At 40.1% G+C, this 14,647-nt stretch overlaps 1 protein-coding gene across 2 annotated transcripts; it reads left to right on the forward strand.

Moving 5' to 3' along the window:
• Positions 1-324: 324 nt before the first annotated feature.
• On the forward strand, positions 325-14,647 carry rad51 (RAD51 recombinase). 2 transcript variants are annotated; one of them, XM_052052207.1, is made up of 11 exons: positions 325-502; positions 1,808-1,893; positions 2,248-2,333; positions 2,875-3,012; positions 4,296-4,413; positions 7,095-7,186; positions 9,674-9,768; positions 11,075-11,188; positions 12,032-12,161; positions 12,531-12,652; positions 13,803-14,647. In XM_052052207.1, the coding sequence occupies exons 3-11, from the start codon at positions 2,250-2,252 to the stop codon at positions 13,924-13,926; spliced, it is 1,017 nt and encodes a 338-aa protein (XP_051908167.1). In that variant the 5' UTR covers positions 325-502; positions 1,808-1,893; positions 2,248-2,249; the 3' UTR covers positions 13,927-14,647. The 2 variants fall into 2 exon arrangements, with proteins under 2 accessions (XP_051908167.1, XP_051908166.1); XM_052052206.1 differs by lacking the exon at positions 1,808-1,893 and having other exon boundaries at positions 326-502.

The following is a 14,647-nucleotide window of genomic DNA, read 5'->3' on the forward strand; positions in this document are numbered from 1 at the left end:
ATTTATATGTGGTCAAGGCACGACCTGAGTCAAAGATGGCCGAGCTGTTGCGCAAAGGAAGCACTTAACATTTCTCATTGACCCCATGACGTTTTCACAACAACGGTTAAGGGAAAGTGGCATGAAGTTGGGAGATTAGGCGATTGGACTTTCCAAAGAGTACCACAAAATTGCTGCGATGCGTTACGCCAACGCATCCCGTTGTAACTTGGACACATTCAATATGGCCGCGATGTCGACATCGACTTCCAGCGCTCTGCGTGTGTTCTACTTTATTAATATCTGTGATTAATACTTCGTCCAATCAAAATCCAAATGCGGTGAGTTGACACGTTCTCGAGCGGGAAAAAGGAAACTGGTGTTTTCAAGTTTGACGATGTTTTCGGCGTGCTGAACAAAACTGTTGTACGAGTGACAACTCATTGTGTTTCAGCGTATTAATGCGATTTAAGATTTCATAATATCTGCCTTCGATTGAGTCCTACAGCCTACTTCTTTGAAGGTAACATCGTTTTCTCTTGTATGGGATGGCCTGTGTTTACATTGCAAAATGTAGGTACGGGGATGTGTTGCATCCGTAGACGAATGACACTGTAGATTTAAAGTGCCCGTGGAACCGCTGTTTTCCGTAATCCAAAACGTTAGCATTTTTAATTTTACGACTACACAACTCAAATAATGGAGTCGAGCAAATGTCCTAGTTTTAATCACGACTTAAGTTCAAGTACACGCATTGTTGTCGTGACTTGGACAACATTTCCTTGAATTAGTCGACTAGGGTCGTTTTTTCCACATTCTTATACCGGTATTTATGACAAAAATGGTCTCTACTAAATTGGTCGACAAACGGACGCACTTTTTTGACGTCAGAGCTGGCTAGGTCCCTTGTGAAGTTACTCTGACCCGTTATAGTGGAGATACGTGACAAAAATTCAAACAATAAATTCTCAACAACGTCAATGTCACGGATAAGAGTTTGGAAAAAACCGAAGGTTGTGACATTTTTAAAGACTTAAAGTAGGAAATGCCCCCCTTTTGTAACTCAAAACAAGATGCTCCTACATTTGTGCTTAAAAAAATAGTAACATATCCCACACTCCCATGCAGTCGACCATATTGGCAGTCAGCCGAATGATGTAGTCAGGTGTATGTAAATGTATCGATTGGTTTATATCTCTAAAGTCGTTTTAGTGGAGTTTAACAGTATGTTGCAATGGAGAAGTCTGCCCGAAAATAGCGGCCCCAGTTGGCACCCGGTGAATCTTCGTTGGTCATTTGACACATTACAACCACATGAGCACCAAATTAAATCACCGCGTTGCGCTGTGCTCTTTGACTCTAAAATGAAAAGGAACAACTAGAAAGATCAACAATGAATCTAGAATAAAGAGCGATCGTATTTGAGGGGGAAATATTTTACCTGGAACAAAGTGATGAGAACAAATTCAGAAACAGTCGGGTTTTGGTAGATTTAATCTTTTGATCACAAACAGCTAGATACATTCCACATACGCGGCCGCTTTCTTGATTGATTTCGCAACACAATTAAATCCATCATCTCGTCATCTCGTTCCTTTTGTCCGAGCAGGCACACTCTCCATTGTTGTGGTTTTTGCTTCGTTTGTTGTTCGGTAACGTAAAAACATCGACCAATTGGCCAGCGTACACTTAAGTAAGCGGGTCCTCGAGGCCGAAAAAAATGCCTTCATCATTTTATTTAGAACGGAGGAACCAAATTTACTCGAGGACCCATTTCACCACTACTTAAAGTACAATATTGTCAAAGGTGAATTTTTTTTCCTCACAGCTGAAACCAAGTCATCAGACCTCTCTTTTTGAGCTCTGCAATTTGTTTTCCCGACTTTCTTCTGCCCAGCAGGAAACCTATAAAAAGTTAGTCTCTGGTCAACTTTTTTCCTTTTGTGTTTGTGAGAGTCATTGCTTCACCTTCAAACAGAGCAATGATTCACCATATTTGGATTAGGCAAGCTCAATAAGACAATAATAACTCATAGCATCCAAAAGGTTGCACGCACCGATGATGATGAAACAGTTCAATTCCCTATTTCGAGGATGTCTTTAAAGCGTTCAGGTGAACATTAAATTTCACGACCAATATACATTGTGCAAAGTTACTATTGGAAAACTAAAATATACAAATATGGGAGTGTTGCCAATTTGGTCCCTTCTGACCAATCTAGCAACCATTTTCCTAAAAAAGGCAACATCACCATTCTCCACATTTAGGGATGGCGATGACATCTGAAGGCACGGTTGAAACCGAGCTCGAAGAGGAGGAAAACCTTGGACCACAGCCTCTATGCAGACTCGAGGTATGTAATCATGAGATTTTGTTTGACTTTTGTTGTATGCTAAGGGCTAAGTGGCTATGCGGGACCAAAATGTTGCATGAATGGAATCTATGTGAAGGTAGTAGAGATGGTAGCTATGACTTTAAGGACGGTTCCGTTCACATTAGGTTTTAGAATTTAGATCATTCAGGGTTTTGTTTGTTTGTTTGTTTTTTTATTGGAAGAACCTGAAAAAAATCCTCGACTGGTTCATTTTTTGCTCATATTTTGGGCATGTGTATGTTCATTGTACAACTAAATTTGACTAAAACTGAAATGTGAGTGAAACTAATAAGCATTTTTGCACCAAAAGACTAAGACTAAATCTAAAATGGCTGGCAAAAACAACTCTGATGTATATTAATTAACTGTTGTTAATCTGTTTTTAATCACCAAACAATATTTAAAAAAATACCCCCAACATTTATTGCTTCATAAACAGCTTGGAAATTCGAGCGGGTGTGTGTGTGTTTTGTGTGTGTGTGTGTGTGTGTGTGCGTGTGCGTCGGAATTTTCTCTGCAGCAATGTGGAATAGGGGCCAGCGACATCAAGAAACTGGAGGATGCAGGTTTCCACACCATTGAGGCGGTGGCCTACGCTCCAAAGAAGGAGTTGCTTAACATAAAAGGCATCAGTGAAACCAAAGCTGATAAAATTATAGTAAGTTTCCATTTGTTGAATCATATACAGTATATATTTTTTTTCCTGTTCAATCTTGCTGAGAATTTTTTTTTGTCTTATTACCATGTTTTACGTACTATAAGGCGCACCTAAAAGCATTCAATTTTCTCAAAAGCTAACTGTGCACCTTAATAACTAACTAATAAATAATCCGATGCGCCTTCCACATGGATCAATAGTCTGATTTCTTGGACATAGTATTTTAAATGTTCTCTAAAGTGCTTTGTTACAGCTGCAGCGGTTGTGAAAGCTCTAAATAAATAAAGCGGAATTGTATTTTATTGTATTACCTTTGGCGTATTTCCACCTAGTGGATGCATAGCGCAACCGCAGCCACTATTGTAGCTTCTATTCTCTGCGCTTTATAATGCGGTGCGTCCTAGATATGAACACGGTTTGAAAATAGGCTATTCAATGAAGGTAAGCCTTATACTCTGAAGTGCCTTATAAGTGCAGAAAATACGGTACTTATTTGTCCTATCTTTAAATGTCACTTAATCACCACAATTAGAATGACTCATCCTGAGTGTGTGGGTGTGGGCGTAAATCCATCCATTCATTTTCGAATCCGCTTATCCAAGGGTCCACAAGGACCACAAGGGTTGCGGGCCGTGCTGGAGCCTATCCCAGCTGTCTACACCCTGCACCGGTTACCAGCCAGTCGCAGGGCACACATAGACGAACAACCATCCACGCTCACACTCACAGCTAGGGACAATTTAGAGTGTTCCATTAACGCGCCACGCATGTTTTTGGAATATGGGAAGAAACCACATTACCCGTAGAAAACCCACACAGGCACAGGGAGAATACGCAAACTCCAAACAGAAAGGCCACAGCCGGAATCGAACCCCACACCTCTACACTGTGAGGCCCACGTGTTAACCAGTCAACCACCGAGCCGCCCTGATGTGTTTTAAAGATTACGTGATGTAATTTTATTCACACCAATTATTTTCGAGATATTGAACTTGCCTGAATTAATTGAAGTTCTTCCAACTCCCACAATTTTGTTAGACCCTTCCTCTGTTGCCATCACGTGGAAGGATCGCAACAGGCAGTGTCGGCCACCTGTATTTTTTAATTTGCAATCCTTTACTGATTACAAAGAAATGACAGCCAATCAATGGATTCTGCAGCTGAGACCTTTGTTGTGATTTTATAAATTGACAGATTGTGTTGCAAATTCTCATATGAAGCTACTAACCCACTTTCACACTATGAGTCATTCTGCTAACTCTTCAATGGTTTGGTCTTTTCAGACTGAATCTGCCAAGCTTGTGCCTATGGGCTTTACCACAGCTACTGAGTTTCACCAGAGAAGAGCAGAAATCATCCAAATCTCAACAGGCTCTAAGGAACTGGACAAACTCCTACATGGTTTGTAGATATTTATCTGCAAAGTTTTATCCAAGTCCACATATCCATCAGTTCCTTGGATTTCAATCCAAATCGGTGATAATGGTCTTTAAACTTGTTTCTTTTTACCATTAATTTTATATGACTTTTATTCATATACAGTGAAACCACATGTTACAAACCTAACTGGTTCAGTGATCATGTTTATAACTTAAAACCTTCATAAATCGAGGTCATTAAATGAATCAAAATCGAGTTAATCCGTTCCAGTACCAAAACTAAGTCGAGACTTTTTTTTTTCTTTTACCAGTACTGAATGTGCGTAAAATGCATAAAATGTAATAGAGACAGTCACAGCTCAAGCTGTATTTAATTTTTCTTTAAATCTTTTTTTTTTTTCCCGCGGGCCATGGAGCACCTTAAAACCCCAAAAGAGGAACTTGACCCCGCAAGAGAGAGATCACAACAGCAGATGTTGCTTTTTGTGAAAATGTTGTTTACTTTTAAGTGAGGATAGCCAGTGTACTGGTAAACAACCTTGGCAAACTTGTTTTATTTGTCGATTTTATTTGTAGATGTGTACATGGAAAGCTTGAATTTTAGCAATGAGTTGAAACTGTAATGGTTACGCACTATGGTAATCGACTGTTTAGCACGTCCACCTAATAGTACAGAGATAGAAGGTTCGATTCCAGGCAACCGGCCTTCTTGTGTGGAGTTTGCTTGTTCTCTTTGGGTTTTCTCTGGGTACTCCAGTTTCCTTCCACATACCTGAAGCATGCACTATAGGTTAATGGAACACTCGAAATATTCCCAAGTTGTGGAATCCTTTTGGAAAAAAAATATAATTATGTGAAAAGATGAGTATGAAATATAATTGAATTATTAAAAACCAAATTGATTCAGCCTCAGCCAGGATTTTAACCTCAAGCCTTTTGATCACACAGTGGGCAACCAAGTGAGATAAAGCTGCCCTTTTAAAACCTGGATTTTATTTCAAAATTTTGAAAATGAAAAATTGCCCATATAGGTAAGATGACCTCTAGGTAAAACGGTTTTAATCTGTCAAAAAATACAGTACAGTGGTAACTCTACTTACAAAATTAATTTGTTCTGGATGAAATTTCTTAACTAGAAAATTTTGCAAGTAGAGTCGCGTTTTGCATGTAAATGCCCTAATCCGTTCCATGTAAATGCCCTTTTAAAACCTGGATTTTATTTTGAAAATGAAAACATTCCCAGACAGATAAAATGACCTCAAGGTAAAACGGTTTTAATCTGTCAAAAAATATAGTACAGTGGTAACTCTAATTCCGAAATTAATTGGTTCTGGATGAAATTTCTTAACTAGAAAATTTTGCAAGTAGAGACGCTGTTTGCATGTAATCCGTTCTAAGCCCCCCCAAAATTCAAACATAAATGTTTTATAAAGCATAAAAATGTATGAAAACAGGCATAAGGCATGGAAAAAAAGTGTTTCCGGTGTTCATCAAATAGTTCGCTGATTTTTTTCGATACATCAATGGATGGTATTTTCTTAACATTACGGTGCGAGCATGCAACTGTAACACAGAAAACGTGGTTTAAACTGTCGTCGCAGATCGCGGCCGCCGCCATATTTCAATGTTGTTGACAGACGACAGGGCAAACGACGCACGCGCTCAACTTGAATATCGCGAGAGTTTGCACCGATGTAAACCCTCTACACAAAAATGTAGAGGGTTGTTTGAAAAAAAAAAATGCCGACCGTAAAGTTTTTTTTCGACGTAGAAATTCTCAGTCAGTCAGGTTGCCGTAAACACACTACTTTTTTTTTCTACGCCTAATGGCCCCTAAGATGAACGAGGCACTTTTGCAGCGGGTTAACTATCGTAGTTCATGTGTACCGTTGAAAAATGCTTCTCTCGGCCCTTCATATTTTTTGCCGGTACCCTCAGTGATTTTTTCAAAAAAAATTTAAATAACAGCCACCTGCCTGGCATCACGTCCTGCTAAAAAAAAACTCATGTCGCAGGGTATGACGCAAATCTCGTTGAAAGAAATTTTGAAATTCCATATTTATTCCACACATTTTTACAGCATTGGAAAACGTTGAGGATGTTTGTGTTAGGTTTGTCCCCCTACAGAAACTACATTATAACAAAAATATATTCAGAATTTACCTCCCCCATCTTTTTCCTTTTTCAAACATTCTTGAAAAAGCTCCAGGGAGCCACTCGGGCGATCTAGTCACCCGGTCTAATCACTTACAATACCTAATAATGTCACTAGGCTTGCATTCTCAAGTAAACATGTTAAAAAATGCATTTTCTACTCCATCAAAGGCATTTTAATAAGTGTACTTGTCGTATTTTGTGGAACTAATAGAAATAAAACAAATTCAAAGTTGGTTAGATATCAGCAATTATTTCACTGCTTTCGACTGATGTCGTTTTTCGCTTTGGTATCATTATTTCTTCTTCCAGTGTTGGTGTTTCCAACTAAAAAATTGTTAGCGCCGGGGCGAAAGTTAGCATGTTATTTAATTTAAGCTATTTACTGACGCCCCGGTTGGACTTGACTGTAAAACTAAGCACAACAAAAATAAACAAATTGTATATTTAATTTTTTTTTCCCATAATTACCTAGTCCTAGGAGCATCTGCATTCCATATTACAATTGAAAAAAAATAATAGTGACACTACTTTTTATTTCTTCTGGAGGTGGGATCGAGACTGGTTCCATCACAGAGATGTTTGGAGAGTTTCGAACAGGGAAGACCCAGCTGTGCCATACGCTTGCTGTCACATGCCAGGTACCATCCAATTATTTCAATATGATATATGAGCAGGTATTGACACCATTTTCTCTGACACTTCAACTCAAGTGCTTTAATATCCATTGTTCATGTGTCCATTATGTCCAACTTGATTTGAGTCCATCCCTCCGCTGAACCTCGTCATGGGTGAGCTGGAGCCCATCCCCGTTAACTTTGGGCTATTTGCCAGCATAATCGCAGGGCACATATAAGACCAAGAAGCATTCAAACCCACACAAGAATTGTCAGAACATGCAAACCTCACACTGGAACATTGTGTAAAATTTCAAATCCAGAATTTCAGACCTGTGAGGCAGATGTGCTAATCACTTGTACACTTGTTGTGCTGATTATAGGGGTGTTCACATGGCACACCTTTACTCCGGTGCTACACCGATTTTGTTGCGATATATTTTACACCGGAGCAAATTTTGTGGAGCGGTCACACGTACAAAGCCGCTGAGTGTGTTAGCACCGGTGCAGCTCCACTTGCGTTCACACGGCAGCTTCTGCAGCGGATCAAAACGACAGAAAACAAATGAGCTGTCGTGTTGGTTCTTTTTTAAAACTTTTACACAACTCAAGCACCTACTGTACAGGCACGTCCTTCTCCTTCTCAGTCTCCGTGCCTTCAGCTCGAGAGTGACCGCCCCGGAAAATGTAAATCACTTCAATGACCCTCAGAAAAGCAAACGTAATGTAATGCGCCAAACAGAAACTCAAGAGAGGAAATCACAAAATAAATTCTATGGAGGGCCGGGGGGTTGTGAACACACAATAAAGGAACAAACTACACAAACAACTCCGAGACAGCCCAGTCTCCTACAAAAGGAAAGATGACGTTTGGGGACTATTCACCCCCCCCCCCCCAACCCCCTAGTTGAGATCTAGTTCTAGTTGAAATGGTATAATCCAAGAGGTGCTTGCTACTGTTACCATCCATGCCTTGTGTCGTTAATAAACAAACACATGACGGAAGTCCAACAGAGCATGAAAGCAACGCATTCTCGCCGTACGTAATCAACTCTTCCCTTGCGTAGTGAGGCTACTCCCTCCCGCAAACGAGCATTTGCTCCGGAGCAAATTGGGGAGTTCACACGTGCAAATTTACATCGGTGTTGCTCCACAAACGAGCATTTGTTCTGGAGCAATTTTTTAAACCACCTCCCTGAGGTGGGTCAAATTTGCTCTGGAATAAGCTGTTTTCCGGGGCTACCACGGAGCAAATTTGCACATGTGACCGCTCCACTGGCGCAGCACCGGCATAGCACCGGAGCAAATATTGCCGTGTGAACACCCCTTTTGAGATATCTTAAACTGGGTTCACGGTGGTAAAACTACTCCCAAGATGTGAATGTATTCAACTCAACTGCATTTATAGAGCACAACCACCGCTGTATACAAAGTGCTGTACATGGAAGCAAAAACAATTCAAACAATAAAGAATACCAAGGACGGGAGAAAGCACAAAATCTGTAAAACGAAAAATCAAGTCTCATGCTGAGCCAAAAGCCAAAGAATAAAAATGAGTTTTAAGACGAGTTTTCAAGATGGGCAGCGAAGGGGCTTGCCGAATGTTCAGTGGGAGGTCATTCCAAAGAGAGGGACTAGCAACGGAAGAGTCTGGATACCTTCTCAGCCTCCGCTTAGTTCTTGGTATCTCAGATAGTGTCTGGTCCGCAGATCCGGGGCAACGGGCAAGTGCGGAGGAGCTCAGATATGTAAACTGGGGCGAGGCCATTTAAAGATTTGAAAACAAATAAGATCTTCAAAATAACTCTAAAATGTATAGGGAGCCAGTGAAGGGATGCTAGAGCAGCGTTCTGGACCAACTGGAGATGCTTAATGGAGGATTGGCCGACTCCAAAGCAAAAAGTGTATTACAGTAATCCAGCCAGGATGTGACATCGGCATGAGATTATTTCAAAATGCTCTTGAGAAAGGAGAGGCTTGATTTTTAGCCAGTTGCCTAAGATTAAAGAAGCTGCATTTATCAATGGAACCAATTTGCCAGTTCAATTTCAAATCACTGTCCAGTTTAAGAGCAAAGTTTGTTCCTGTTGCCGTAAGATGAGGAGCCAGGGGGCCCAAATCCGCAGGATGGGATGTACAAGGGCCACTGGGACTAAATACTTCTGTGTTCTTCTCATTGAAATTCAAGAAATGTAGTGCCATCCAGGTCTTGATTTCATTGAGACAGGATAAAAGTGGCCTCACCGTCATTGCACACACGGGAGATGAATTACTGAGGCCACCAAACCGTACCCTCTCAACGCCTAGGATATGCCTAGAAATTTTGTCCATTCGGGTTATGAACTGAAACTGTTCCTAAAGGGCAGCCCCAAAAATTTTTTTCATTAATTTCTGGAGCAATAAGCGTTGCCATGTGGGCCCTCAACATTTCAAAATAAATTAAAATAAAGCAATCTAGGAACAAGTCAACGAAACATGTACAAAAAGTCGTTTCCTTTGTCCATCCCACAGCTGCCCATGGATCAAGGGGGTGGGGAAGGGAAAGCCATGTACATCGACACAGAGGGAACCTTCAGACCAGAGAGGCTCTTGGCTGTCGCCGAAAGGTGAGTTGGGAAATGTTTTCCACAATGGCAACTCGGGGTGAAACAAGCCCTTCAGTTATTTGAGTGTGTTTATTCAAAGGGAAATAAGTCATTAAATAATCAGAGTATGCCATTATTTGTAAATTGTGGACATTTTGAAACTTTTTTTTGTGGTTAAGGGCTGTGTAAATAAATTTGACTTGACTTGATAAATTTTTTTCTACCTCGGGTAACCATTTATTTTGTCTGACTGTCGTGAAGACAAAGTCAAGCCAACGGCCACGACAGTTTTAATATAGGCCATTCATTGAAGGTGCGCCTTATACAATGAGTGGTACCGCTACTTACGAAATGAATTGGTTCTGGAAGAAATTTCTTAACTTGAAAATTTTGTAAGTAGAGGCGCGTTTTCCATGTAAATGCCGTAATCCGTTCCAAGCCTCCTCAAAATTTAGACAAATGTTTTCTAAAGCATAAAAATGCATCAAATTATGTAAAAAAATATATGTTAGAATTAGATTATTGCACAATAAATGACACTTGTGCATAATGTCAAAAGCAAAAGAGTAAAGAATAAAAATTATGGTCATTTAACTTCTAACTGCGTCATTGTTTTTTGCCCTCTTTAGTTCATGTTCTCCCTCAGAAGTGGTTTCTGCCTAACGTTTTGTAAAGAATTGATCCAAGGACATTTTCCTTTGTGTGCTTTTAACAATCCTTTGAAAATGTCGAAGGCAAACATCAGCATAGTGATCGTGCGACTGGTGAACACATTTTCTGGGTGATTCACATTTAATCGTAAAAACATCGGAACGCCTCATGGCCCGAGGGGCGAATGATGAGGATGCTCCATAGACAAATATCTATCTATTTATCTACACACATACAGGTAGAGGTCCCTCTTAGCCAATGGGATGCCAGGAAGATGCTCGGTAATAGCCAGTGGCAGAGCAGCTATAAGTAAGTTACGTTCAGGATTTTCGGAGCTGCGAGTAGCAGACCAGACTGTATTTTTACCTTTCGTATCTTGAAATTTCTTTCGGAACGAGGGGCAATATTTTCCTGTTGACGCATTTCAAACTTGAAAATTTCATATAAAGAGGCGTTTGTAAGTAGAGGTACCACTGTACTCCGAAGCGCCTTAGAGGGCGAAAAATACGGCATGTGTTCCCTTTGTTTTCATGACTTGAAATCAATGGCGCAGCAAGCCATGGAGCAAGAACTCACAAAAAAAAATGAATAATTCACAACCGAATATGTTAAAAAAACCCTCATCAAATCAAAAGGATGCATTTGCCAAGTTATGTTTTTTTTTTTGTGTCACTAGATATGGGCTAGTGGGCAGTGATGTTCTGGACAATGTGGCCTACGCTCGAGCTTTTAACACGGATCATCAGACTCAGCTGCTGTATCAGGCATCTGCCATGATGGCTGAATCCAGGTCAGTTTGAATTAAAAACAATTGTGATTTAATTTACTTTTTCCTTTGACTTTTTTTTTTTTGCCCGCCTGTACAACATTTCAAGTCATTGTTCAAAATAGATTTTGGACCTTTTATTAGCGCCCGAGCAATGACCATCACAAGGTTCCTAACGTTTCTGTAGAACACGGATGTCAAACTCATTTTGGTCGTGGGCCACATTGTAGTTACGGTTTGCCTTGGAGGGCCGTTATGAATTTTGGAAACCATATAAATGTTTAATCACCTTCACATATTACATGCACAGCACACAACAAATTGATGAATAGCTAGTTTAAAAATAAGAAGTCAAGAATAATGACTGTTATTGTGGATTACACATGACAATTTGAAATTTTGGTTCAGACTTGCGCAGGCTTCATCAAACTTGACATGCTTGATTTGCTTTCGCGGGCCACATAAAATGATGTGGTGGGCCAGATCTGGCCCCCGGGCCTTGACTTTGACGCCTGTGCTGTAGAACTTATTATTATTATTACTGCTGTTACTTTTTTTGCACAATTTTTTTGCACAATGAATTGCATCTTTCCAAGACCATTCACGAAAACTCACAAAGCTTTACACACTCATCCAACCTGGCGAAAATTCGGTATTGATATTTGAGCTGGTGTCCAAAGTATATAATATCAGAGTCAGCTGTTGTACTGTAAATTTCTTTGGGCCATTTACTTTATTCCATCTCCATACCGAAAATTAGAAAAAAACAACAACAAACAAATATTGGCCTTTTGGTGCTCCTTGCAGTGTATATGGAATGCGAGGTCTTGCATTTATCTGGTTGCATGCGTGCGTGTGTGTTCATAGGTATGCTCTGTTAATAGTCGACAGTGCCACAGCTCTGTATCGAACAGACTACTCAGGCCGAGGTGAACTGTCAGCCAGACAAGCGCACTTGGGACGCTTTCTACGCATGCTGCTCAGGCTTGCTGACGAGGTATGGTGGGTGGTTGTTGATAGCCTTTGTTTACGGTGCCTTGAAAATTGTGAATTTCCTCTCCTCGTTTTTTGTTTTTGTTTTTTAAGATGCAGTTTTGGGCTATGTTCACATTGCAGCTCAATTCTGATGTTTTTGCCCACATGAAACACATATTTTATTTTATTTTTTTTAATGCAGTTGGAATAGTGCAATTACGATTTCTTTCAAATGCAAGCTAGGCTGTATTGGGCTTTATGCGATCGGGTTTTTGGGGTTGATCGGGCCGTCAATTACCCATCCCTGCCACCCTTAAAGAAGCTATATTGTCAAAATAGAATCATGGCGTATTCCCTTGGTCATCTTTTCCTCAACATGTGCCCACAACAGTTTGGCGTGGCAGTGGTAATAACCAACCAGGTGGTTGCACAGGTCGATGGGGCTGCCATGTTCTCTGCTGATCCAAAGAAGCCAATTGGCGGCAACATTTTGGCTCATGCGTCCACTACGCGGTAGGTGGCAGTGTTCATTTCATCTTTAGTGATTCTTTGCACGTACTGCCGTTCAGTTACACTTGCCATGGTTTGGAATGGTCATTATTATTATTCGTTTGAGCCGTAATTATACCACAAACTATAATCCCAAAACAGTTTTCTTGTTATTTTAAACGTGTCCTTTCAACAGTTCCGTTCCAAATAAATGGCTTACAGATTTGATTTTGGAAAAAATGCACCTGATGTACACATGTACATGCAGCGACAATTCTGTCAAAACTAAATCCATCATTTGTTGCTAATCTTAATTCCGTGAAAAAAAAAAGAAGCTCATGTCTCCGTTGAAATGTTGGATATTACTAGTATTTTTTATTATTTCATTTGGCAGCCAGCAACCATTTTTGGAAAACGACCTTATTCAAGACTTTGAGGCTATTACTAAATAAATTATAATCGGTTTTTTTTTTCAGGTAATATATATGATATTATAATGACCGTCATTTATTTATGGGTTTTTGCGATTGGCGGCGGCCCATGTCCATCATTTTCCTCGCGGGAGTCGAGTTTCTGTTTTACGTCAAACTTCCAAATGGAAATTTTTTTTTTGTCTTGTATTGAGTGTGGTGAACTATCCATGCACTTGTAAAAAATATACAGAGCACTTTTATTTCATTTTTTAAAGCTAAAGTCGGCTTTTAACAGTCCTTCAAAAATGTCTAAGGCAAACATCAACATAGTGAGCGATCGCCCGACTGGTGAACACTTTTTTTTTTTCTGGGTTTCACATGTACCTAAAACTTTCGGAATGCCTCATGGCCCGAATGACGAGGACGGTGCAGACATACATCTATCTACACACATAGACACACACTCTTAGCCAACGGGAAAGTCGGCGCTCCAAGTCGCAGCCCATACTGTATTTTTACCTTTCGGATTTATAAATTTCTTTCAAAACAAGAGGCAATATTTTCCTGTTGGAAGGGTTTTTTTACTTGAAAATGTTGTATTTAGAGACATTCATAAGTACAGGTATCCCTGTATGTGGCTTCTTATGACTTGAAAAAGACAAGCTATTAGGAAACTTGAAAGGTTACAGAAACGTCCCCGTTTTCACAGTTCCATCATGCATCCGATTGTCCCCCAAGCTCCAAATGTATTTTCCTTGCAGACTTTATCTGAGAAAAGGCCGAGGAGAAACAAGAATCTGTAAAATCTACGACTCACCTTGCCTGCCAGAGGCGGAAGCCATATTTGCCATTAATGCCGACGGGGTGGGAGATGCTAAAGACTGAGGCGGCGGTGCAGCAAACAGAAAGAGGTTTCTAACTAGTCTGATCAAAACCCGAAAAACGTCTGTGAACTGGACTGCCAGGAAATCTAGAATCTGCGAAAGTCAGAGTGAAGGTGCTGTCGGTGGGCAGCCAGCGAGGTTTGTTAAGCAGCAAGGTAATTGGAATATGGAAGAGCATATCGATATATAATATTACACATAGAGAGAGAGAATTAATTTAAGTTGCAGTAAGTATAAATACAAATAAACAATAAAAAGTGGGATTTTCTTTCTGTGTTTGGGAAGTATCTGTTGTGTGATGTCCACTGTGGTAAATGTTGCTTTGGATGACTCAACATTTTTTCAAAGCACGGTTCTAAAAAGTGATCTCATTATGATTTTTGCAGAAATGCAGACTTTTGTCAACTTATGTGGATGACAGTAAATCTCATGCATATTTGTCTGTGAGTGCGTCAGAGTGAGATTTGTAACCCATGTGTTCATATGTTAAAATACGGTCCAAGTAGTGATCAGTTCATATTACTAAATATTGATAGGTGTTTGTGTGGTGTTTTTTTTTTTGTTTTGTTTTGTTTTTTGGAGACGCGGGGTCTGCTCCGGAGTCTGCTGAGCCATTGCTGGGTTTGGTTGAAGAATTCCGTTTGACACAGCTATTTTTTTCTTTTTTTGAATAAAGATTTTATTCTTGTCAAGTGCTGTTGTCAAAGTCACCACCTCCCAAA

Source organism: Hippocampus zosterae, chromosome 19 (assembly GCF_025434085.1).
Source record: "Hippocampus zosterae strain Florida chromosome 19, ASM2543408v3, whole genome shotgun sequence".
In the NCBI taxonomy this organism is placed as follows: Eukaryota; Metazoa; Chordata; class Actinopteri; order Syngnathiformes; family Syngnathidae; genus Hippocampus; species Hippocampus zosterae.